This window comes from Accipiter gentilis, chromosome 33 (assembly GCF_929443795.1).
Source record: "Accipiter gentilis chromosome 33, bAccGen1.1, whole genome shotgun sequence".
Classification (NCBI taxonomy): Eukaryota; Metazoa; Chordata; class Aves; order Accipitriformes; family Accipitridae; genus Astur; species Astur gentilis.
Window position 1 is genome coordinate 9,731,352 of NC_064912.1, and position 23,518 is coordinate 9,754,869.

The 23,518-nt window shown below is 42.9% G+C and overlaps 2 protein-coding genes across 19 annotated transcripts in view; one reads left to right on the plus strand and one right to left on the minus strand.

The window, feature by feature from the left end:
* The window catches only part of ABCC1 (ATP binding cassette subfamily C member 1), a 79,630-nt gene that overhangs the window by 53,376 nt on the left and 2,736 nt on the right, over positions 1–23,518 (plus strand). For 8 of the 13 annotated variants that reach the window (XR_007504556.1, XR_007504557.1, XR_007504554.1 and 5 more), the window contains 5 exons: positions 378–524; positions 1,759–1,917; positions 3,405–3,571; positions 4,348–4,542; positions 5,804–5,924. Coding sequence is in view for 5 of the 13 variants with exons in the window: in XM_049791694.1 (XP_049647651.1) it covers positions 378–524; positions 1,759–1,917; positions 3,405–3,571; positions 4,348–4,542; positions 5,804–5,912 (777 nt within the window). In the remaining 8 variants the exon portion in view is untranslated. Of the gene's footprint in view, positions 1–377; positions 525–1,758; positions 1,918–3,404; positions 3,572–4,347; positions 4,543–5,803; positions 7,320–10,386; positions 10,415–12,731; positions 12,822–18,919; positions 18,982–20,868; positions 20,963–23,518 lie in introns of those variants that run through there. The other 5 variants (XM_049791694.1, XM_049791696.1, XM_049791695.1 and 2 more) reach the window with 5 other exon arrangements.
* The window catches only part of ABCC6 (ATP binding cassette subfamily C member 6), a 29,074-nt gene continuing 15,996 nt past the window's right edge, over positions 10,441–23,518 (minus strand). For 2 of the 6 annotated variants that reach the window (XM_049791699.1, XM_049791697.1), the window contains 13 exons: positions 23,256–23,439; positions 22,705–22,768; positions 22,160–22,280; positions 20,797–21,004; positions 19,877–20,187; positions 18,928–19,127; positions 18,103–18,229; positions 17,402–17,503; positions 16,461–16,607; positions 15,741–15,899; positions 15,332–15,498; positions 14,673–14,867; positions 12,702–14,164 (listed from right to left, as the gene is read on the minus strand). In XM_049791699.1, coding sequence (XP_049647656.1) covers positions 14,056–14,164; positions 14,673–14,867; positions 15,332–15,498; positions 15,741–15,899; positions 16,461–16,607; positions 17,402–17,503; positions 18,103–18,229; positions 18,928–19,127; positions 19,877–20,187; positions 20,797–21,004; positions 22,160–22,280; positions 22,705–22,768; positions 23,256–23,439 — 2,094 coding nt within the window. In that variant the 3' untranslated portion in view covers positions 12,702–14,055. The other 4 variants (XM_049791698.1, XM_049791702.1, XM_049791701.1 and 1 more) reach the window with 4 other exon arrangements.

Sequence of the window (23,518 nt, forward strand, 5' to 3'; positions counted from 1 at the left end):
TGTTTACCAGCCTTTTAATCTTTTAGTGCTTATGTCTCAGTTAAAATGCTTCTAGTTGCATGTCTGGCTTCTCCAATGGTTTTGTTACTGTGGTGGGGGTGTAGAAGCAGGCTATCTGAATACATGTTGCATGTATGTTTCTGCCATTTGTAAGAGGAAGGTTTATCCAGCAAGTGGTACTTGTGATAGCAAAGCCCTTGGCTACGTATACCATCTGCCTTGGGGCAGCTCTTTCCCTCTCTTCCCGTCACCATCACAGTTCCATTTGCAAATTACAGACTAACAAGGATTTTTCTTAATTGCTTTCCTTGAGTCCTCTGAGCCCGTGTCCAGTTGAAGGAGAAACTGATCAGATACATTTGTGTGGTTTTTTTCAGGCTGAATGGAGTGTTGAACAAACCGCCCCAGCAAGTACCTGGCCTGAGGAAGGGAAGGTTGAGTTTCGAGGCTATGGTTTACGTTACCGGGAAGACTTGGATTTGGTACTGAAAAACATAAATGTTACCATAAATGGGGGTGAGAAGGTAATGAATCTGGATTTATAGTAGACTGGTACTGTTTATAAGTCTGCGTGCATAAGCTGAAGAGAGGTCTATCCCTGTTCTGTAGTGTCTCTTGGGTCCTTAAGAACTAGAAGAGCTTCTGTAGAATCCTTGTAACTGGCAGATGTAGTAGGCTTTTATCCTTTTTCGGGGTGTATCCTGCATCATGGGATAAAGATATGCTATTATGTGGGCTTGTGAAGTATCTGTTGGTCTGGTTTCGTAAGGAAGCGAGGTTTACGCTGTCTTCTCTCCCCTTCCCAGGAAATTTTGCTAATTTCTTTGCCGTAAGCAAAGAGGAGTACAGGTTGCAGAGTGATTATGTTAATTATAGTCTCAAGAAAATGAGCTACTAAGTAGAGGGGGGGAAGCCCTGGTCTAGTGAGGCAGAAGTTTCAAGGTGAGACTTTCTGCAGGAAAAAAATGGGACTTCAGAGTAGATTCACTGGATCTGGCAAAACTGATGGCGATATGCGTGTGTCTCTCCTATTGCTTCCTCGCACATGTGCTCACATGCATCCCGCCCCAGTCCAATGTGGATTCTCTGGTGTCTAATAATAGTGTGTTCTCGCACGGCAGCATAAATGGTAGCTGCAAGACAGAACTACTATCCGGCTTCCTTATTTGTGGTATCCAGCTAGGCATTTGCTTTTTTCCTGAGTGCATGCTTCCTACCTACAAATATAGGCAGAATACTACCTCAAGAGTGGTTATAAAGGGCAGATAGCAAGAAATATATCAACCAACAAAGCAGCAATCTTTTCTGTTTATTTAAAAAAATTAAAATAATTGGTGGAGACTTCAGTCTAACTGGGAAACAAAACATGAAACTGAGTGCTTTTGGTATCTTTTTGCTATAAATTCAAACAAGATAAATGTCAAGTCAGCAATTATAACTGTGAAGCGTGAACCAAACAAAGGATTAGGGAAATCTTGGCTTGCTCTACCCAATTCCATCTGCCTTTCTAGGAAAATTGAAAACTGTGATTGGATTGCAAGTTTTGAGACTTCTTTGTGTTCTTGATTTCTTCATATCCAGTGATTATTTTTGTTTTTTCCTTCCCTTTTGATCAGCCTCAATTTATTATGCTGTTTTGGGGTGTTGATAGCCCAGCAAATATGACAACCTTCTGAAAATGTGTCAATTTCAAACAGATGCTTGGAAATGCTGTAACTCTTCCTTGGAGTAAGTTGTTCCTGTATTTCTTCCCAACAGATTGGAATAGTTGGAAGAACGGGAGCTGGAAAATCCTCGCTTACTTTAGGTTTGTTTCGGATTAATGAAGCAGCTGAAGGAGAAATTATTATTGATGGAATTAATATTGCAAAGATAGGGCTCCATGACTTGCGGTTCAAGATCACCATCATCCCTCAGGTAGGTCCAAAATCCTGCCATTACCAGAACTCGTTTTGTAACAGTGCTGTTTCTCTAATGTACTAGGGAGAATATATTTATTTCTTTTGTGATCTGTAGCTATGAAATTGAGTTATTTCAGCATGCTCTTTCATGGACTTGAAACCAAGATTTTTTCCTAGACTGGCTTTGATTTGCTTGTGCTGGGTATCAAGTAGGAGCTTGGCTGTGGCTGAGTTGTGGTGTGGAGCCAAACCCTTGGCCTTTGGACTCGTGGGCCTTGTCAGCACCCCATGCTGATCACTTAAATGTTATAGACAGCTTAGCCTGAATGGGGAAATCTGATCCCAGCTGAACACCTGATTGGGGTCCCTTAGTTAACTGGGACCATTGCTCTTTTGGCCCGTAGAGGGGAAGTAAAGTCTGAGTATTTCCATTTGTGGAGAGCCCGCAGGGGAGTTTTTGTAGGGATAGGTTTCTGCTTTCATTTTAGGTAGTTCCATTCCTTTTAGAAATGGAATGAAGGTACTGCGTAGTCTAGTTGTGAGGGATTGGGATTTTGTGTTGCTATTTCAGGCTTGATATGCACTCTTCGGGCCTTTGTACAAAGCATTCTGACTTCGGCAGGATCTTGTGAGCGAGTTGTGCAGTACTGTTTACTCACAGAAACAAGTACATAATCATCCCAGTCTAGCCCAGCAGCTGTGGGTTTGATAGTCGAAAATGTTTGGAAATACGGATTTACAAGCACTGGACTTGCAGTCTCAAGCTTTCTTATTCTTACCATGTAGCCTTTATTGACTGCCTGTTCTTATTCAAAGTAAGACCATAAAATGTGTTTATATAAATCACCATTGCAGCATGCTGGCAAAAACAAGTGAGCACACTGTAGAAGGTTTTCTGCACCACTTGTTTTGGAAATCTGGGGGGACTTTGCTTTGTTCTTTTGATCACTTTGCATCAGTCTGACACTACCAGGTCAAAAGTATTTCCGAAGTAGTATTTCACCATATCCAAGAAAAAATGCATTCATTGCACTAATACTGCAGCTGAAGACTTTTGAAATATTTACAGATGGTGTAATTCCCGAAGAAGTGGAAAGGTGACCTAGTAGTCCCTGCTGACAGAAGGTTGGGCAGGGAGTGCCTGTTCTTTAACTTAGTAGCCCAGTAAAAAAGTTGGCTGGTTGTGATTTGTTTTGGTTTTGGTTGTTTTTTGGTTTTTTTGGGTTTTTTTGTTTTTTCTCCTGGATTCATGAGTTTACTGAGTCATGGAAAGGTCTGGAGTGCCAGAATCTGCAGAAGTCAGGCCCCCAAGAGGCATAAGGAATAAGGGTGAGGGAGAATAACTTGCTGTTGGAAAAAGTGAGGTCTCACTCCTAAACTCAGTAGATTAGCTTGCTTGCAGCTGCATCTGGACATGTTGTTTTCCTTTCACTATCTAAGAAGTATTTTTGGAGCACTTGCCATGTTCTGTGTACGTTGTCAGTTACCTCTTTCTATGACTAGGATCCAATATTGTTTTCTGGCTCTTTGCGTATGAATCTTGATCCTTTTGACCAACATTCTGATGAAGACATTTGGAGGTCTTTGGAATTGGCTCACCTGAAAAACTTTGTTTCGTCCCTTCCTGATAAACTTAATCATGAGTGTGCTGAAGGTGGTGAGAACCTCAGGTATGTCAAAGAACCGTGCTTGTGAATATTGCCTTGAGAACCGAGAGAGGTGTGTGTGTGTGTCCTTCCATCTGCAACTAGACTTTCCACTTCCAGAAACCTTGCAGCTCACTTGGGACAGTATGTATCTAGACCCTAGCAATAGCAATGCAGTTTGGGGCTCCTCCCCCTCGCCCTGTATGAAAATCTGGGGAGGGAGTTGGGGAATTCTTAATGCATGACCAGGCAATCAACCAACTAGGTTTTATTCAACGTGCTTTAAACTCTGAAGTTTGGGAATTTAAAGTAATTTAAGGAATACTCAGAATGCTGCAAGGTTTGACATCTTGGGCAGTCTTGGAAAGGATCTTAGTAGCAGCAGCCCGCTATTTATAGCAGATGCTCTGAACTTACCATGGCTCTTGCCCAACAGATGCAATTTTTCTGAGGAAGTTGTTAGCTTGCTTTTTGCACTGTAACAGGGATATATGTTCAGTCTGTAGAAACCTTGTAAAGTCCAGTCCTCAACACTGCACTGATCCAGTGAATGAGCCTGATGCAGTTATGGTGAAACTATTTGTAATGTATTCTCTTATTACACTGCCAGGACTTCATTGTGAGGGGATGTTGTTTCAGATGCTGTTAGATACTCTGCAGTGAAGTAGTAAGACCAACCTTATCTATTTTGCTGGATTCTTAACACCTATACTTTAGAATAAGGAATTATTAGGCTTCAAAATGAATACTGCAAACTTGTTCTGACTTTTTTTCCCCACCCTCCCATGCCATCTGCATAGCGTGGGACAGCGCCAGCTGGTGTGCCTGGCACGGGCTCTGCTCAGGAAGTCGAAAATACTGGTTCTAGATGAAGCCACAGCTGCTGTTGATCTTGAAACAGATAAGCTTATACAGTCAACAATAAAGTCTCAGTTTGAAGAATGTACTGTATTAACTATAGCACATCGTCTGAACACGATAATGGACTACACAAGGTAAAGTAATACCACTTTTATCTTGAAGAAAGGCATGTGTGACTTGCATTGTGCTCTATTTAAATGAGCATCTTTGTGTTAGCTAAATGTTTACCAGCGCATTTTTAGCCACCTCTCCACAGAGCTGCTGGAATACCTGTTTTGATGGGTGGTGTGTGTGTGTGTTCTGGCTTGCAGTGGCTGTGCTTGGCCTGGAGAACTCCTCTGATCCCTCTGTTGCGCTGCTGTTGTGCCATTCCTGCCCAGGCAAACTGGGAAGGGGAGGGAGGTGAGGATAGGAGTCTATTCCTGGGCCTTGCCTTAATTTAGGCACAGCTGGAAGAGGCATCAGAGCTTTAGGGAGCTCATACCCTAAACTAGGCACAGGCAGCATAAGGAATCAAAGGGGGAGGTCCTGTGCTTGTTTGAGCTTTATTTGATGCTTCTCTTTCCGTCACTCTTGGTTATAGTTCACACAGCCTCCCTCACCTTCAGCTGCCTTGCTAAGTTATGGTTGAGGGCAGAGGAGTTGTCTCATAATTTCAGTTTTAAGCTCTCTTGTCCTTTTTATCACAGAATGTCAGACAGCAAAGTGACCAGTGACAAGATTTTTATGTACTTTTGTAGACCTCTCTTTGTGCTGTCAATGCCAGGCCCAGCACCAGCAGTAGTGTCACCAGATGAACACCTAGTTCAGTCACGGCAGCGGGTAACACCATGCAGCAGCACCTGCTAAGGGCTTAGCAAGCACCTCCACAGTGCCTGGCCAATTAGTGGCAGTAGCTGAAGGCAGTGTTTTAACTGTGAGCTGACTTTACTGACTGCTGTAACTTCTTTGTAAACTTCCTAATTGCAGTTGCACATTTGTTTTGCATAAGCTATGTCTGCATTTGTATTTCGTCAGCAGAAGCTGTGTAACAGCAGCTGACGTGGTGCAGTATTATGGGAAAGTTATCCCAGATCTTGGAAGGTCTTAGGGGCCCTCACCTTGACAAGAAGTGCTGCCATCTAGTTTCTGGCTGGCTCAAAGCACAGTGAAAAGTCTCATGGCTACCTGCAAATGACTGGGTAAACATGCTACATAGAAAATAGACCAGACAGACCATCTGCAATGAGGTCAGGAAGGACAGAGTTGAGAACCTCTGTCCATTCATACAGTCTGGACTGTCTTCACTTGCATATAATGGCTATGCTACAGTCAGTTTCTGTCTGTACATATGTATCTGTGTTCATTGGCGTTCTGCATCTTCTTGTGACTGTGTTTTTCTTCCTTGTTTTACAGAGTTTTAGTCCTGGACAGAGGAGAAGTGGTGGAGTGTGGTAGCCCAGACCACCTACTTCAGGAAAAAGGCATTTTCTATAGCATGGCCAAAGATTCAGGCTTGGTGTAGCATTTGAACTTGGTTAGTTCCTGTGGGAAAGAGGGAGGTGATACAGTCAGAGAACTGTAACTTCCCCTGAGCTTGTGTGAACTGTACAGTTCAGTTTCAGACCTAGTGAAAGCAGACAGAGCATGGCAATGGAAGTAACGTAAAAATGAAATTTTTTTTTTTTTTATTCTCCTTAGTATTGTTTTTAGCCAGCTTTAGGAGAAGCACATACACTGTGCAAAACAATCCAGAGACCTTTAATTTTTGCCTGAAACCTGTCATTATATGCTCAAATGTAAGGTGGAGTGATTAATCAGAGAAGTTCAGAAAAGCTTTTTCTTTTCATATGTTCTGACGTTCCCCCCTCCCTTTTTTTTTTTGTTTAAAACATTTTTGCAAATGCTAGTTATTTGCTTGTTTGCTGATTCCTTATTTGATGAGCCACCTATTGTGGGACGCACTTGGAACATTTTGTGGCATATAGTACTATAGTCCAAAGATTCTTCTTGTGAAATAACATGTGTGCCAGGCTTTCTCATTATGGCATTTACTGTACTTGGTTAATGCTTTTATGCATTGTCCTAAAGGTTTCATGTGTTTACAGTGTATAGCAGCAAGTTCACTATAATATGTCAGTAGTACTGATGTGAAAAAGCACAGTCAACTTCAAAGCAGTATTTAAGCATGTCTAGAATGACAATCACTCCAAAACCAAATTCGTGCAGCAATTGGTGTGTTGCAGTATGCAGTACCTGATCTTACACCCAGTTCACTCAGGAATTCTGATTTGGGTGGCGAATCCTGGTGATGCCTGTGGGGACTAGGCTGAGAAGCAAGGATTTGCCTAAGCGGAGGTTGCAGGCTCGGCGTGATACGGATTGTAATACCCTTGGCTTTGGCAGTTCTGTGCTTTAATAGAAGCTCTGCCACATCAAGGACCATTACCCTTATATTGAAGAAACGTGCCCTTCACACTGCTTCTGTTGACTCTTAAATTTTGTGGGAAACTTCTGTTACAGTTGTTTAAAAAAAGACGTTACTGTTCTTAAAGCTGTGTGTCAGAGGGGTCTAACAATTCAGTTAGCAATGGAGTCTGGTTTTTGAGATCTGTGTTGAATGTTCAGTTTTCTGTGGGAAGAAAAAAGTTACTTTTCTCATGTTCTGATTAGTCTTTTTTTAAAGGAAAATGCTGGAAGAAGGCAAACTAAGTCAGAAGGACCCAAATACTCAGCACTCTGAGAATGTGGACTTCAGTGAACAATATTGCTGACCTTAATACTAGACAGTTGTCTTCTTTAGAGTAAAACTATTTATTTTTTTGTAAATTATGACTCTCTGAAATTGAATAGACTGAAATTTTCTTTGGTATTTTTTGTAATGACTATACAAATATTTGCAAAGAACTTGAAGTAAAAAAATTGTTTGAAAGATAGCATGATGTGTCATTTCTTGCATTGTATTTGACAAAGGGTTAGCTTTGGCAGTTCAGGTTTTTGCCTTGAAAATAGAAATTACTGGTACTGCTTAGACTAGCCAGGCTGCTAGGCCTGATGTCTGGGGAGTGTTAGGGCGGGTAAGAAACCTTGAGTGCAAATAACTGTGTGTTGTGGTAGGGTTGGATCACATCTCATGGTTTCTCTTGTAATTGGAGTGCTGCAGTTTGTTGAGCAGACCAGGTAATAACGATGGATCAGTAGAACAGGATTCTGTGGTGCTGTGGACCTTGTCATACCTGTGGTGTCCATGGCCTATGCCTGCCACATTTCCTGGGCAGCTTGGTGTTAACTTCCTCTGTGGAAATGGAATAGGCAGGGGGTGATTTGGGAGTTTGGGGAGGAGCGGTAGGTTTTGGGTTTTCAAATCACCTAATGTTTATGCAGCATTGTGACGGACAGAAGGGTGGAAAGATTGGAGCAAATGGTTAGTAAGGAACGGAGTATAGAGCAATGAGCTTGTCAGGTAAGGTGCGTGTCTGGTGTTGTTTTACGCAGCTGCATTAAAATGGAGACAGATCTATTTGCAGAGGAGACCCAGAGGAGGAACTGTGAGTACCACCATGAGAACTTACCCACTTGGGGACAGTCATCCTCCAAGAACACTTTGTGATCCTTCCGCTTCCACTCCTTCCTGGGAGAGCCCTGGGAAGGAAAGGGGAGAGGGGGCCACTGGCATTGGACAATGAGACAGTAACGCTCCCCTGTGTGTTCTCTCTTTGCCTGGGCAAACTATTTACCACCAACACCTTCCTCAAGGCAACGGTGTGGAGAATGTCCAGTGAAGGAATTCAGACATGATTTCAAATACCTTTGAAAAGCCTTGTGGGTTTAGTGCTACTGAGATGGGGACTCAGCAGGTACTCTGCAGGTTTGGGATTGAATTCAAAGGAGGTTGTATTGCTAGAGTTTTTACTTCAGGGAAACTGATTTCAGATTTGAGGAAAAGATGCTTTCCATTGCACACTGATTAACAGATGTTTACAAGCCTTGATATATCCATGTGAGTAAGTCCTTTGAAAAAAATGGAACTGTACTTAGGAGCATGGTTTGTTTGGAATCCAGAACTTGCAGAATTATGCTTCCACTGTGCAAAATGTTTGCAGTGGAGTTGTCTGTGCAGGAATGATTTAAACTGCATTTGCAATCTCAAACTGGGTACACTGGAAAGTGTCACTGGATGTTCTCTGTCCTGTTCATGGGCTGTTAGTGATCATTTGGGGAACTGCGTGTCCAAAATGCTGTATTTTTGCAGGATAACCTTATAAATAGTGCAGTAAGGGATCAGAAAACTGCTCTTTGTGTGCTTCAGTCTTGTTCTTTTTCAATCATGTGGTTATTAATATGCATCGTGTTCTCCCAGTTCTATATATTTATACTCTTTCTATTACAAACCGTTCTGCCCAGCTCTGGAGTAGATACTCTTCTCTGTTTTGCCCTAAGTACCTGTCAGTGCTTTGTGCTGTTGCTGCATTGATTCATGATGCTGATTTCAAATGTCTGTCCTCATAAAAATGATGAATATCTTGTCTGGATTTAACTTGAACAAAATTGTATTATGCATGATGAGGATCGGTCTGAACTAACCTTTACTGCGCACAGAGCTAGCTGAACAAATGCAGGTTTCTTCCCACAGAAGCTGTGTGTAAGAGCAGTGTCATATAGGTACTTTGGGGTACCTTGAGGTAGGAGCAGTGTAGCTGTGAGATCCTGTTTCGGCTAGGAAAGAGAGGGCCATATGCTGTTCCCTGCATACAGTGCTACTGGGACCAGCTGCAGAAAATGACAGAACTTGCTGCAAGGTAAGCTATTAGAATCTGGCACTAAAACCAGTGGATTTTCCTTATTTAGTCTGGTTTCATTTTGTGCGTGTTGTTTGGACCTAATGCTTATTTAGTACTTGAGACACTGTCAGCACTCCTGGGTAAGTGAAACCTGGCCGGACAGCATGTGACCTGCAGTACAAGAGAGTGTTGCCATCCAGCAGGGATCAGTGGTATCCCCGGGGTGATGAGCCTTCCCTCCAGCTGTTGGGGGGCAGGGGGCAGCACTACTAAATTCAGGGGTGTGACACTGAATTCCAGCAGCTGAGTTCAGAGTCACATAGCAGACACCTATTTTCTTTGAGTGCCTTGATGTCACATATTTTCCTTTACGCAGCAAAGCTAATGCCAGCTCTGAAAGACAGCATCTGGGACGGGGTGGGAACTGTACTGGGAGCGTGTACGGCAACAAGCAGCTTAGTCCTTGGGAAGGATGTGAGCTGGACACCTTCATCTAGCTTGTGCAGAGCAGGGTTTCCCTGAAGTGTATTGCTGTGGCATGGCCTGAGTTCATCCTTTTCTCATCCCCCAGGTCCCCTACTGGTGAAGAGGTAATTATTTGCCCACCGGGAGGCTCTTCATAGCTGGTAGTCTCGTGCTTCTGTAGGTGGGTAGGTTCTCACTTCCTACGGAGCATGTGGAAGCCTAGCTCCATCGTTTTTTGGTTTTGGGTTGTTTGGTTTTTTTTATAAAGATGGCATAATTAATTTCATTTAGATCAGCAGAAAAAATGGAAACCTTATTTAGCTACACTGCTGGCTATTTTTGTGTATTTTGTGGAAAAATTTGCCAAATACCTGTCAGGCCTGAAAGTAAGTGGCCAGACTTAGCATCCTTGGTCTTATCTAGAGAAAGGCTGTGCCTCTCCCCAGTTTGTTCCATGCTCTTTGCTCTATGGACCATTTCTTCTAGTCTTTGAAAAGACCCTTATCTTTAAAAGTAAGGCTCTTTCTCTCAGAACCATTTTGTACTGATCTGTTCATTAAAATGTTAAGGATCTGTGAAACCAGTTCAGATCCTGCTGTGCTGTTTCTCCTGTCTTACAGCAGTCGTGTGTGCCACTGCAGCCCATGTGAAGATAGTGGTGGTGGTGGTAACAATAATAAACATTAACATTTATTTTAAGTGTGTTAATATTTATAAAAGAGTAAAAGAAAACTGTTGAATTTACTGTATCAGATTTCAGGGCGTGTAGATATATCCTGGCTGACATTATTTGCTGCACCATGGAAGATATTTCACATCTAGAAGAGCTGATTCTGCTGAGAAAACAGCTCAGGATTTTCAGGAGACCTGCATGTAACATCCTAGTTCTTCATGTGTGTGAATACAGCTGCTTCTGTAAAACTGTTCGCAGTCTTGAGACATCTCTGAAGATATCCTTTAGTGGTTCAACCACAATGTAGCACAGAAACAGTTGTGCTCTGGGTCACTGATGCCTTTAGCATTTTGGCATTCCTGTGCATCTTGCGACCATCCAGGGAACTAGGAGTGCATGAACTTGGTGTAAATCAGTGCACACCACCTTCATTCTTATCTTCTAGCTTTAGCAATTTTGGTATTACCTTAAACTTGGATCATGGGACAGGAATCTTTTAGGTCGTTTTTCTCTTCTATGTATGCTGTGTTTTCACTTTGAGATAGCCTTAAATGAGGAGGAAAAAGGAAAGAAAAAAAAAATCAACTTGGAATTGAAAGCCCTAACTCTTGATGTCCAGATTGGACAGACAACTGGAACAGTGAAAGTGCTAATTAAGCTCTTGACTTAACTTCATACGATTGCATGGGAGTCCTATACTGGCTCAACTGGCAGAGCAGGTGGCCTGCATGGAGTGAGTGGCTTTCTGAGGATGAAAGGCTGCCACGGGTAGGTGCTCTGGCTGGGCTGGGCTGTCTCCCAGGGGCTGCGTAGCCGTGATGCTTGCTGGCTCCCAAACCCCCTGGTCTGGGTTCTGCCTCCATCTGGTGGCCTGGCCTGGCCATCCAGCCTCAGCCTGCCTCGGGTGGGAACACAGCTCAGCCTGCCCGGCCGAGAGAGCGGTTGGAAATACGGGTTCTCCCACAGAAACGTGGGGGCGTCATGTGTTGTTGCTGTGGTCTAGGTAAAAACTTGTTCTTTCTCTGAAGTCCCTACTGGACCTAAAGTAAAACTCGTTTTGCTCCGAAGAGAAAAATAGAGTTGGGAAGCCACTGAGATGTCAATAAATCCTCTTTAAATTAGTGGGTTTTATTTGGACTTTGATTGCATAGCTACTGCTGAGCTAAACACAAGTGCTCTGTGTGTGTTGCACTTACACTACACAATAGCTATTAAAAATTAATGCTGCGAAAGTGTAGACATGGCAAGTCCAGGTGCTCCTCTAGATCAGCTTTAGACATTCAGATTACTGGAGGTGTTGGACAGACTTTTATTTTCTAATATTTAAAATTTCTGCAGAGCAACTTACGAAATAGGCTATTAGCGTAGTTCTGAGCCTGCTGTAGTCACCGGTGCTAATTGCATAATTCAGTCAAATAGTCTAATCTAGAAAGAAGTACCTCTGCAAAGAGCCAGCAGACCTGTCCTTTTAAACACTGCTTGCTGTTCCTTACACCAGATTTTGAGAGGATGGAATCTTCAAGCATTAACTCCTCTATATATTTTGCTTTAGCCAACTTCCAGACAACTTCCTTTTGATGACTATTACTGTTTTTTTGAGACTTGAGGTCCTGATTTGTCACTTACAGTACCACATGGATGTAAAGTTGGGGACTCCGTCTCATCTGAAAAACGGGGGGTTTGTTACATGTAATTTTGGGAATGCCTTTTCTTTTGTCCTTTCAGCACAGCTTGATGTGTGAAAGCTGGTGGTATTTTTGTTTGCTCTTACTTTGTGCAAGCCAACAGCACAACTGTGCCCTTTCAAAGATTACCAGTGTGAAAGTATGTTTTGATTATTTTCTCCTGTTGCCTCTCTCTTCGTTACCAATTTAGGAATGGAAAGCAAGCATTTAAAAGATGTTTATATCAGAAATTATGGTAGGCTAAAAGATGTCTGTTTCAGAATTACACCCAGCAACAGGGCACTTCTGTTTCTCTTTGACCTCAGCTAAAAAGAAAAAATAACTCTTATCTCACTAGTTCTAAATGCTCCTGGTTTTGAGATCCATTGATAAACCTTTAGAGTGCTCATAACTTGGATCTGTTGTTTGAAAATTTTTTTGTCTCTGCCCTTGAGTAAAGTTTGGAGAAAGTAGAGGGAAAAAATTGCTTCTTTCCTGGTATTTGAGCACCAGTATGGCAGCAGGCACTGGACTGCGCTATTTTAGGCACTTGTCCAGCAGAAACTGTTAACTGCTTCTAATGTGGGTGAAGAGGCTACTGAACAGCTGTTGGTGAAGAAACTGCTGGGTTTTGCTGGTCTGTGTTGACTCTTGCCAGTTTGAACTCTCCCATTCCCTCCCCCATTACTCCTTTTTATACTATATATACTTTTGCTTACTGAAGAGACCCATTTCAATACTTGATTGTATTTTTATTTCAGCTTCCTAGAAAATGAAGTGCTTTAACAAGTCACAGTAAACATCAGTATCTCACAGTGTGATTTGTTTGTCACATTGTCTTGTTGTGCTTCCTGAGGAGAGACTTGGGACAGCTCTGACCGCAGCTCCTCGGCACTGTAGGAAGCCCAGGAAGGCTTTGCTTTCAGCTGCCATTTTGGTTTGTTGAAGTAACATCTGAAAGATGATCATGTCAGAGGCTCTGTGGCACCAGGGTGGCACATGCAGGAGGTAAACTTGCACTCAAGAAGAAAACCAGGAATGAACCACCAGGTTGACAGGCGAGTCCCTGCTACTTTTCCTATCTGCCAGACTGCCAGGCTGCAGGGATCAGAGGAGGACACTTTCCACCACCCAAATTCCTTGTGGCCAAATTAGATTCAGAAATGCTGGTATCGATGTTTGGACATGCTCCGCTGTGACCAACCAGCATTTCGCAGCAGGGCTGCTCCAAGCCTTCAAGCAGAAGGACCAGTGCTCTGCTGCCCACTCCCAGCCAAGTTACTCCGGTCCTGCATCAGCTAGCCGGTATCTAAGCTGTCTCTCTTCTCCAGGCAGTCTGTCAGCCCTCTGCACAGCACGATTCGCCCAGGGCCCCTCCAAAGCTGACACGGAAAGAGATGCAGTGGATCTGATCCCCAGCTGTGACAACAGGCAGCCCACAGGCAGCCATATGCTCTCGTGCTTAGTGGCATCCCACTTCCTCTCCCCTACTTCCCCAGTGTTTTGTGCACTTTGGGTGACTAGATCCAGCTGCTGCCTTGGAGTCCACATTGGTGTAAAAACAGCACTTAGGTGAGCAGTCCTGAAGACACTGGCAGAAGACTAAATTTGTTCTGCCTGGAACTTAGGACAAGCTGTAAAGAGTTAAGTTTGCTTGCTACCAGTTAAATACTTGCTTGCTGTCCACAGAATCTCGTTGGCTTTTAAAAATAATCTCTGTAATCTTTAAGTATGGCAGTATATTTGAGTTCCATTTATAGTATAAATTGGAAATGCTGTGGTCTTTTCCTTTTGGCTTGTTTACTTTTATACCATAAAAGCAACAAGGCGTTTAAGTACTGACTGGCTCATTTTCAACAGGAGAATGAGGTTTTGGTATCTGGAAACATAATGAAAATGGAATTGTGAAGTTTCCTATGGAAATAAAGTGTATCCCAAGTCATGCCTTTTCATCTACTCAGCTGCAGTTATAGCTCAAACAAGATTTGGTTGTCAGGCATTTTAGAGTGAAACCAAGATAAAAACTCAATTACGAGGTCAATTATTCCTGATAGTGGTGGCATTATGGTATACTCTGTGAGTGAGTCACGCAAGGCCTGATTCTTCCATCAGTCTGTAGAACAGTCCCTTCTGAGCTATTAAGTGTTCCAGAGCATCAAATTCAGCTATCCGACCATTTTCCAAGACTAAAATTCTGTGAACATTAAAACAGAAGTGTAAGCTTGGGGATACACCAGCAGCTGTAAGAAACTTAGTTATTTCTAAAATAAATTTCAGTACTTGCTTGTTATTGAACCAAGCTTTCCAGCAGCTTTTCAGCTGGGAAACAGCTATGGGATAGAAATAGGTTTCTGATGAGCGACTATTCAAATACTGAGTTTGTGGGAGGAGAGGTTTTTGGCAACTGAGACTGGAGTAAGATTTGTGAATGTGTATTTTAGCTTCATGATTTTAAGATGGAGAGAGCTGTAGCCATGGTTTTGCTGTCAGTGAGGGGAGAAAAGGGATGTGACACAGCATGAAATGCATCATGTGGGAATAAATCATCTTTGATTAGCCTACTGGTGCCTAGCTGATTGAAGCAAAGCTTTGAGGGTTAAACAAGAAAAGACAGAAATGAAATTGCTGTTAACTAACACTGTGTGGTTTGTCTAGTTCACCCAGGCCTTCCTCCCTCCTTAGGAAAGTGGCTGAAGTATTACCTGTCACAGTCCATGACAGTGTTTATCCGGTGAGCTATTGTTAACACTGTGCTGTCTTTGAACTGAGTCCTCAGGGTGGACTGAATCTGAAGATCAGTTTCTAAATCTACTGCTGCTGTGGCCTCATCTAGAATGAGGATTTTGGCTTTCCGAAGAAGTGCTCTGGCCAGACAAACCAGCTGTTTCTGACCAGTGCTGCAAGTAAGAAGAGGAATGGTAAATTGAGAGCAGTCAGTTTTCCCTGGGGTCAGAATACGTGATTAATTTGAAAATAGTAATGAAAAGGTGATTGTTCCCTTTCCCTGAAAGGGTGATTGAGGCTGGTGGCACTGCAGGTAAGAGCGTGAAACAACTGAAGAAAATCAAGGGAGTGTATTACTATAGCACCCAGATCTGCACTTGGAGCAGGATTCCAGTGGTTTAAGTACTGCACAAACACAAGCCACCACAATGATTAAGTCTCAAAGGTCTTCCACTTGGCGTCTTATGATTTGATTTCATGCTGCTAAATGGGATGCGATAATGCAGAAAATACTGTCTGGGCAGTTTCTTTTTTTTTTTTTTCTTAAATGAATTAGACTCCTTGTCTCACTAGCTCTATGTTCTCCTAGCCCACGGGCTGGCACTGCCCTGCTATTGTCTTTCTGCAGATAAGGTACCTTAGGTTTTCCCCTTGGTCAGTGCACTTATATTCCAACTGATCGGGCAAATCTGCAACAAAGTTCTTGAGCTGAGTCAGTTCCAAAGCTGTCCAGATGTCTGCATCAGTGTATTGGTTTAATGGGTCGAGATTCATTCTTAGAGAGCCAGAAAACAAAACTGGATCCTGAGCACAGAGACAGTACAAACAGCTCCTGAAATGAATTATAAAAACGAGTTCTCTGGTTTTCCCTGATAGGTGCAAATCTGTGGCTAATGTTACATTCCATGGGAGACTAGCATGGCATAGAGGTTATTTCTAACTTTGAAATTTCTGAATGTCCCTCCTCTCGCAGAATCTTTATAAACCCTTCCTAGTTGTTAAAGACTTACAACACTGCTGAAGCATTTTGGAAATTAATTTCATACCTGGGGAATGACAGTTATCTTGGTTCTAAGGTCATGGAGACCTAGTTGAGCAATATCTAGACCATCAATTAGGATCGCTCCTTCTGCAGCTTCCACTAATCGCAGCAATCCCACAGCAAGAGTAGATTTCCCAGCTCCTGTTCTTCCAGTTATGCCAACCTGTAAAGTGCAACGGAAGGCTTTTGGTTTTGATGTTGATTGTTTTCCACAGTTGGACAGACCTGTCACGTTGTTCCTCTTGGCCTTTTGAAGAGAGACAGCTTTGCATGGATCAGATCTTCAGGGCTGGTCGTTCAAGACTCACATAGTCTAGCAATACATTCTTAAAGGGAATAACTTATAATTTGTAATAGTTTTGTACGAAAAGGAATCTTGAAAGCCTTTGATGGGAAGAATAACTACAAGACTTAGCAGCTAGAACAGGGCCTTGACGTGACACTAGATTTAAAAAGTGAAATTCCTTTGCTGTAACTCTGCTAACCTCCTGTGAAATTAAATTTCACTTGGAAGAATATCCAGTGTATGCAGCAATCCTGGAAACACTACTTTGTACTAGAAGAGGTGTGCAGTGTGATAGATGGGCTCATACCTTACTGCAGCTTTCATGCTTACAAGTTACTATACCTTGGTGTAGGGCAGGGACTGTACCTGCCCAGATAGGATCACTGTAAAGCACTGCTCACACTTTGTAGCTCTTCTGAAACAAGTGGCTTTGCTTACCTTCTCTTGCCCGTTGATGGTTAGATTGACATGCTTCAGTGCTAACTCCAAATTTGGCCTGTATCGCAAACTATAGTTTCTAAATTCAATTTTTCCTTCATTGAGCCAAACTTGACCTTGAAGTTTGCCATTCAGAGTCCAGGGTGCCTAAACAGGTTGAAACAAACAGCAATGTATAAAGCTGATTTAAATTACCAAATCAAGTGGCCATACTGAAACAGGAAGCTTATGAAGGTATCTGTGCCAAATTCCCCTGATATATTTACTGTTTATGAAGATACCTGTGCCAAATTCCCCTGATCTATTTACTGTTTCCAAAAGAGAAAAAGGCCTCAAACTTTCATATTGCAAATGTTGACTTTTTACTTCATGCAAAGATGCTAATCATCTTAACTGAAAATGGGGATAAACGTTTGTTTGCATGTCAGAGTTCTGACATTATGAGTGGTTCAATAAAAAAAAATTTATACGCCCCTACAAACAGGACTGTGAAAGTCTCCTTTAGTAGGATCTCAGGGCAGCGTATGGAGAAATAATTTTCATGAATACAGAACAAAAATGATTGCACTGGAAGCTTTTAATGGCTAAAAGGCTATCTAACGGCCATCAGTTATCAGAGAGTTACATCGGAACTTGTGCAATAAATACATACTCCAAATATGGGCAGAAAATACAGCTCATTCCAGGAGTGTTACCAAGTGAAGCTATTTTAATGGCGACCTAATGCTTAACAGTCTTAAGGAAATAACGACGATTGGAGGTCATAAAACAAGTCCAAGTCAGCTGGATAAAAACCAAATGTTGCAGTTCCTTGAAGGAAACATAACTGGCCTTTTAGAAGGGGAAAAGTAGGGGGTTTGTCCAGGTGGAACAGAAAAGTTACTCATTTAGTTTGCAGAGATGTTCCCCTGTGCTAGGAAGGTCAATAGCTGTTTAGCTACCTCCTTAGGAGTCCTCAAGTATTCTCTCACTCTCTCCACAGAAACAATGTTGTTCTCTATTTCTGTCCAGGAGCGCACCATCCAGTTCAGAACACCAGTTATCTAGCAGAAACATTCGGGCAGATAAAATAAGTCTTGACATGTGCTTGCGAGGTACCTAGTACTTTGTCTTAGTGTTTATTTATAAAGACCTCCTCAGCTAATTGCTTCAGAAATCATCCCTTAAAAGGCTAAAAAATAACCATGGATCCTTGTGAAAGTTTGTACAGCTGTGTTTAAAGAGCCTAGCCAGCTCCCCCCATAGCTTCTCAGCAGGGTTATGGAGAATGAAATGCTACTGACTTGGATGCTAAAAGATAGTGTAGCTGTTTCTTAGGCTATTGTGTAACTGGTCTACAAGCAGGTAAGACAGCAGCTGAAGACCTTGCTTCAGTTGCTCAGAGTATGCTGTGACTTAAGTATGAGTTCAGATGCAGGAGGAAAAAGATGGCTGGTGCATGTGTTTGAGGTTCATTCTCTAAGGGACCATGTGCTCCAGATGCTCTGGGTTTCAGCAGTGACAGCAGGGTTTGGTAGGAGAAGGCATCTAGAAAGCCACAAAAATAGTTCATGACTTCTTAGAAGTTAAAATGGCAGCAGAAATTAAAATGTATGTTGCTTTTGATGAAAGGCAAGCATGGTATTACTCAACGCTGAGTTACCTGAAAAGCATATGAAATGGAGAAGCCAGCAGTTCCTGGACTAAGATGTGTTCTGCCCATTGCTGCAAATAGTGCTGCAAACAACACAATGCCATTGCTTAGAAACTCCAGGTTTGTGGCAAGCCACCTGCAAGAGGAGGAGAGTACAAGGCTGTTGCTGGGTGCCCTCTTCCTTTCTCCCAACAGAATCTGTGATTACTTTGCAAAACACTTGTGGAGCTGCTGGGGTACAGGATGCTCAACAAAGCTCTTGTCACACCCTGGTTGCTCTTATCTGGCCACCTTGGAGCTCATGAATGGCTCCAGTCTATCCAAACTGGTTGGCTTATGGTCTCCATTAGGATTTTCTCCAAGGCCTGCTGGATGAGAGCAGCCAGTATGCAGTTTCTTGGATGAGCTGGTCTAACATTTCTCACTCCTTCTGATACTCCTCACTTCTTTCATGACTGGTGGCTGATGGCTCTATTATCTGATGAGTTCTGCATATACCACAGGACTTGCACTCTGGCATGTGATGACGCACCTCACCAGGCACATTCTACAGCTTCCTGCATTTTGGACACCCAAGTGGTATCTCTAGCAGTGTGTCAACATGTGTGTGTGCCTAGCCAAACAACAGAGCATATTGGTTGTGTGAGGGGCCTGTTGCCAGAGAGGGGTGCAGTGTGAGTGATAATGGAAAAGACTACCCTACTCCCAAAACATGTGCACCACTGCCTCATCTTCTGTATACCTCCACCCAAGCCCCAAGGGCAGCTATCTCCACTCACCAAGGCTGTGACAGTAAACTATCATTATTTTTTTTTTTACACTGCAGATTTGTACCTGTCAGCAACTGCTCCAGGGAAGCATATTCGCTGATTCTCATCCACTAGAAAATTGCTCTTCAAAATAAACCTTTCCTGGGCCTTGTGAGCACGGATCACACTGCTCCCTTGGAAAGTTTCTGAAATGTGGGAATAGATGGGTGATCTGCTGGCAGCCTCTATGCGTCTCAGCTGGCAGGAGGTGATGACATAGAAGTGCTGGTACAAAGGGAACGGGAAGTGATTAGAAAGTTTATGCCTCCATGGAAGTGCTCCACAGAACATGTGGGAAGGCCTCAACAAGTGCAATAATACATACTATCCCAGTGTTATAAAACCTAATGTGCGGGTAAGAGATGCCCATAAAAGGTGAGGTAGCATTTCTGCCTGTGTTATGTCCTATCTTCCTTAAGAATAACCCTGTGGTTAGTTAATGCGAAGAAGGCAGGGTACTCTGAACTCACAAAGCCTCTAAACTCACATTTACTTTCTCCTGTAGAACAGCCCTTTGCTTGATGGCGAGCAAAGGCATACTTGCACCCTTACTTGCCCTTCCCTCATGTTCGGTCTTAGCTGGCAAAGTGTTTGAGGTTTCAGAGCGCAATGGGAGAGCTGCATGGCATACATGGATATATTAAAAAGCAATGTAGGAATTCTAGAGGGAAGGAAAAATGCTTTTGGTCTTAATATGATTGCATTTATGCTAATGGAGACAAGGAATATAGCTCTAGGTGGGATTTGATCTGGACATCAGAAAAGCACGAGCCTCTTTGTGAGGTCTCTGGGATGTTTTGGAAGGCCAAGGTGATGTGGGAAGAGCCACTGACATTACTCTTGTTCAGCTGCAATTCGAGATGCTGAAACTAGTTTCTGCATGTCTCTGCTCTTAAGAAATGGAAGGAGGCTTTCTGCAGGGACATGGCCATGCTGCTTCAGCCTCACCTGTCTGTATCTCTCTGAGCTCCTACCTGGAATGCAGCATAAAGAACAGTCAAGGGCACTATGGCCATTGCTGCCCTTGGTGTAGCCACTATAATCACAAGGTAGATCTCCAGCAAGTTGAACAAGAATCCCAGCAAGGACTTCAGCTTGTCAGGGATGACAGAATCAATAGCATCCATTTCTCTGGAGAAGCGATTCAGCAAGTTTCCAATAGGTGTTTGCTCAAAGAAGACCATTGGGGATCTAGCAACGTTCCTCAGCAACTGCAGAAACAGCTTGTGCGATGCTAACACGCCACCTAGAAGGACTGCTGCTGTGGAGGCAAATCTGCCAAGGGCTGTAATAAAATAGTAGTTATTAGTAGGTCTAAACAAACTCACCTTGGAGTTCTCCTTTGCAAGGTCATGATTTTCACTTAGTACTGTGAATGCTATACTAGTGAAAAGAGCTGACCTCCTCTTTGGTAGCAATTAAGCCAAGCCTCAGAGCTGCAGGGTAGCTACAGAGGGCTGGAAGACCTTCTAAGCAAGCTTGATGAGGGCCACAGATTCAGCAACTTAAACACACAGGACAAATTCTTTATTCTTCACAAAATGAGCTTGATTGGAATTACTTTGAATTACTCAAAGTCTTAGGTTTCCTGTCTACAGATTCACTGTTAGCACAGAAGAGTACCCAACTTTCCTGCTGAAAGGCACAGGAGAACACTTGAAGTAGAATTTCAGGCAGTAACACTGTAAATATTACTTGGATCCCTTAGAAAACCCCTCTTGTGCATCAGAGCCTGTAGTTTTAGGTCCCATGCCAAACCTTTAGGGCTGGTGCCAAAAGCCCAGGAGGCTAAGAGCCCATGGGTATGCACTTGTTTATATTCTGAGAAAACATCCTGGAGTAGGAAAGGGAGATGGAAATACAGAGGAGAATTAGGTGACCAAGTTCAACGAACCTTGAATGACTCCTAGTGCACCAAAGACTCCCACTCTCAGCTCTGTGTGCTGTTGTGTCCTGTTGTGAACAGGGTCATCCGTCCACATGCTGAGCCAGTAACCACGAGAAAATGACACAGCTTGCTGACATGTGAACAACAGAATGGTGTACACACACAGTGGTAAGCCTGTTGCCTTCAGGTAGGCTACATAAATTGAAGTATTAACCTAGAGTGAAACAATCGGGGGGGAAAAACAGGAGAAGTTGGGAGGATCAAGCTTGTTAGAAAGGAAAAGCAGGTCTGAAACAATGGAATGATTTATTACGGCATATCTACTCGGTTATATGTCGTGGGTCATAACAACCACGTTAATTCTCTTTTTGTTTTCCTCATGGATGAATAATGAAGCCATACTTAAATAAATCCATGGTATTAATAAGGGATTATTGTCAACTGATGAACATTCTTGCAATAGGCTCTTGTTACTGCTGGAATGCACATAAGGCTTTCTTTATGCCAGGCAGTGGTTTTCATTTGTTCTCAGTGGGAGTGAGAACTACCATGTATCCCACTGACTGCTTGTGTGAGTAACTGCTGATCAGCAGAGGTGATACTGGCTAATAGTGTGCTAATACTGGCTAATACTGTGCTTTCCTAGGGGAAGACCTGCCTCTTTTGGGGTGTCTGACTTTTACTCTCATCTCGTCTCAGTACCAGTGTGTAGCCTTAGCTATTTGTTTTCTCCCCACGTTTTACTGCTGCTACAATGCGCACTGAATACACACCTCATCCATGCCTGAATCCTCCTAGCTGGAACCCCATGTCTGCTTCTCTTCTTTCAGAGAGCCCTCCTTGCCTCAGCCTTTTGAGGTGTTTCCCTTGGGCAAGATGAGAACAGTGATGTGCTTCTTTGCCCCTTCCCACCAGCCTCAAGAGTTTGTGGACAGACTCAAGATTACAAGTCCCTTGTAATCTATCCTCTTCTGTCCCTTACCACCACATCACCCTGATTGCCTCGGTGCACTTTCCCCCTTTCAGGTCAACTCTTGAATCAGGATCTCTCTCCTCAAGTGGTCATAAATTATTTTTCCCCCTCTCATTTCCATAATGTCCTCTCTGCAATGTAGATGCATTACTCTGATTTTGGGACCAGTCCTTGGATTGGGGCATCCAGAGAGATACAGTTTGCATAGAAGGTACTGTGTAAAATAATGCTGAAATGACTTTGTCTCAATTATAGGGCAAACTTGTACAGCTCAGCTGACTTCCCTGGAGTTGCACTGGTTTAACTTAGGCAATGAGTTGACCTGCCTGCCATGAGTGGGTCAGTAATAAACCCATGGTATGTGTCTTTGCCTTTATAGGAAGGTGCTGTGCTTACCCTGCCATGCTGGGTTTTCTCTCCCTTCATTAATCCTCCTTTGGTGGCTGCAGCAGTGGTAGAGTCTTGACTTGCAGGAATGGTCTCCATTTCCATAGCAGAAGATTTGACTGAATTGCCACTTCATAAAGAAAACAAAAATCCTTTCAATTTTTAGCCAAGGCAATGAGTATTTTAAAGCTGGATCTCCTTACCCATCCACGTCTATATTCATGCCTATTTTGAGGGCTGCAGTTTTCACGGTCCTCCAGAGTGACCCCAACCATTGTCCATCTTTGTCACAGGGACTGGGCTTTGTCAAGCTATTAACAAACTAAAGCTTTAAGCATTCACTAGCTGTGGCTGGTTTGAAATGAGTCAGACCTTACAGCCCCACTGGGAAGTGAACAGCAAGCAAATCTATCAACACGCCTTGTACGGGAGCTCTGGAACAAATTCTCACCCCTTGTGAAATATGGAGAAAATGTCAGTCAGCCTCCACATTCAAGAGTAGTTTCTTACCTGTGGAGAAAGTTCTTCAGTGTCTGAGACAGCTTTAAGCTTACCTAAAGAGCCTCTCCTGTGATAGACCACTTCTAGAGGTGATGGTGCCTTTGGTGTCTCCTAGAGCTGTGAAATAAATGCTTTTTTTTTTTTCTAAATGCTTTAGAATCCTGCTTTGTTCTGTATAGCCTTTGAGAGACTGGTAATACAGAGGAAAGATTCATTACAAATAATTGTTTCTAAGGGTAGAAATATCAAGATGAGGCTTGAAGAATAGCACATATAGTGGGTAATTCTGTTTACTGCATGATTGTTGTCTACTAAGATGGAACTGTTTATTCAAGAACCAATATTGAGGTGATGAGTCAGCTAATTTGACAGGCATATTTTTCCCCACACAAAGCGATGTCTTATCATGATTGAATCTTGGCTTTAAAAGTCCGTAATAAAACAAATTTAAGGCTGGCTTTTCCAGTTGTCTTTTCTTTTCCCTCTTCCCAACTATGAACAGCAGCAGCCCCCTCCCCTGCCACTTCTTTAATCGTAAGTATAATATTAAGGAAACAATTGACTGATAGACATAAGAAGAATGATTCCAACTCATTTGGGTTACCTGGAAAACCAGTGCCTGCCTGCTCTTCTGCAGTAATGTGTGAATGAAGAAATTCTGCAAATGCCCCATTTCTCTGTAGAAGTTCTTGGTAGGAACCAATCTCTGAGATTGTTCCATCCACCAGAAAAACAATGTTGTCCACTTGAGGCAAAATGTTGATTGTGTGAGTCACCAGCACACGAGTCTGCTTGAATAAAGATCAAACAGTTACAATTGTTCTGGTGTTTCCCTGCTCACTCGAGCTTTTGCAGTCAGCTGTCTTC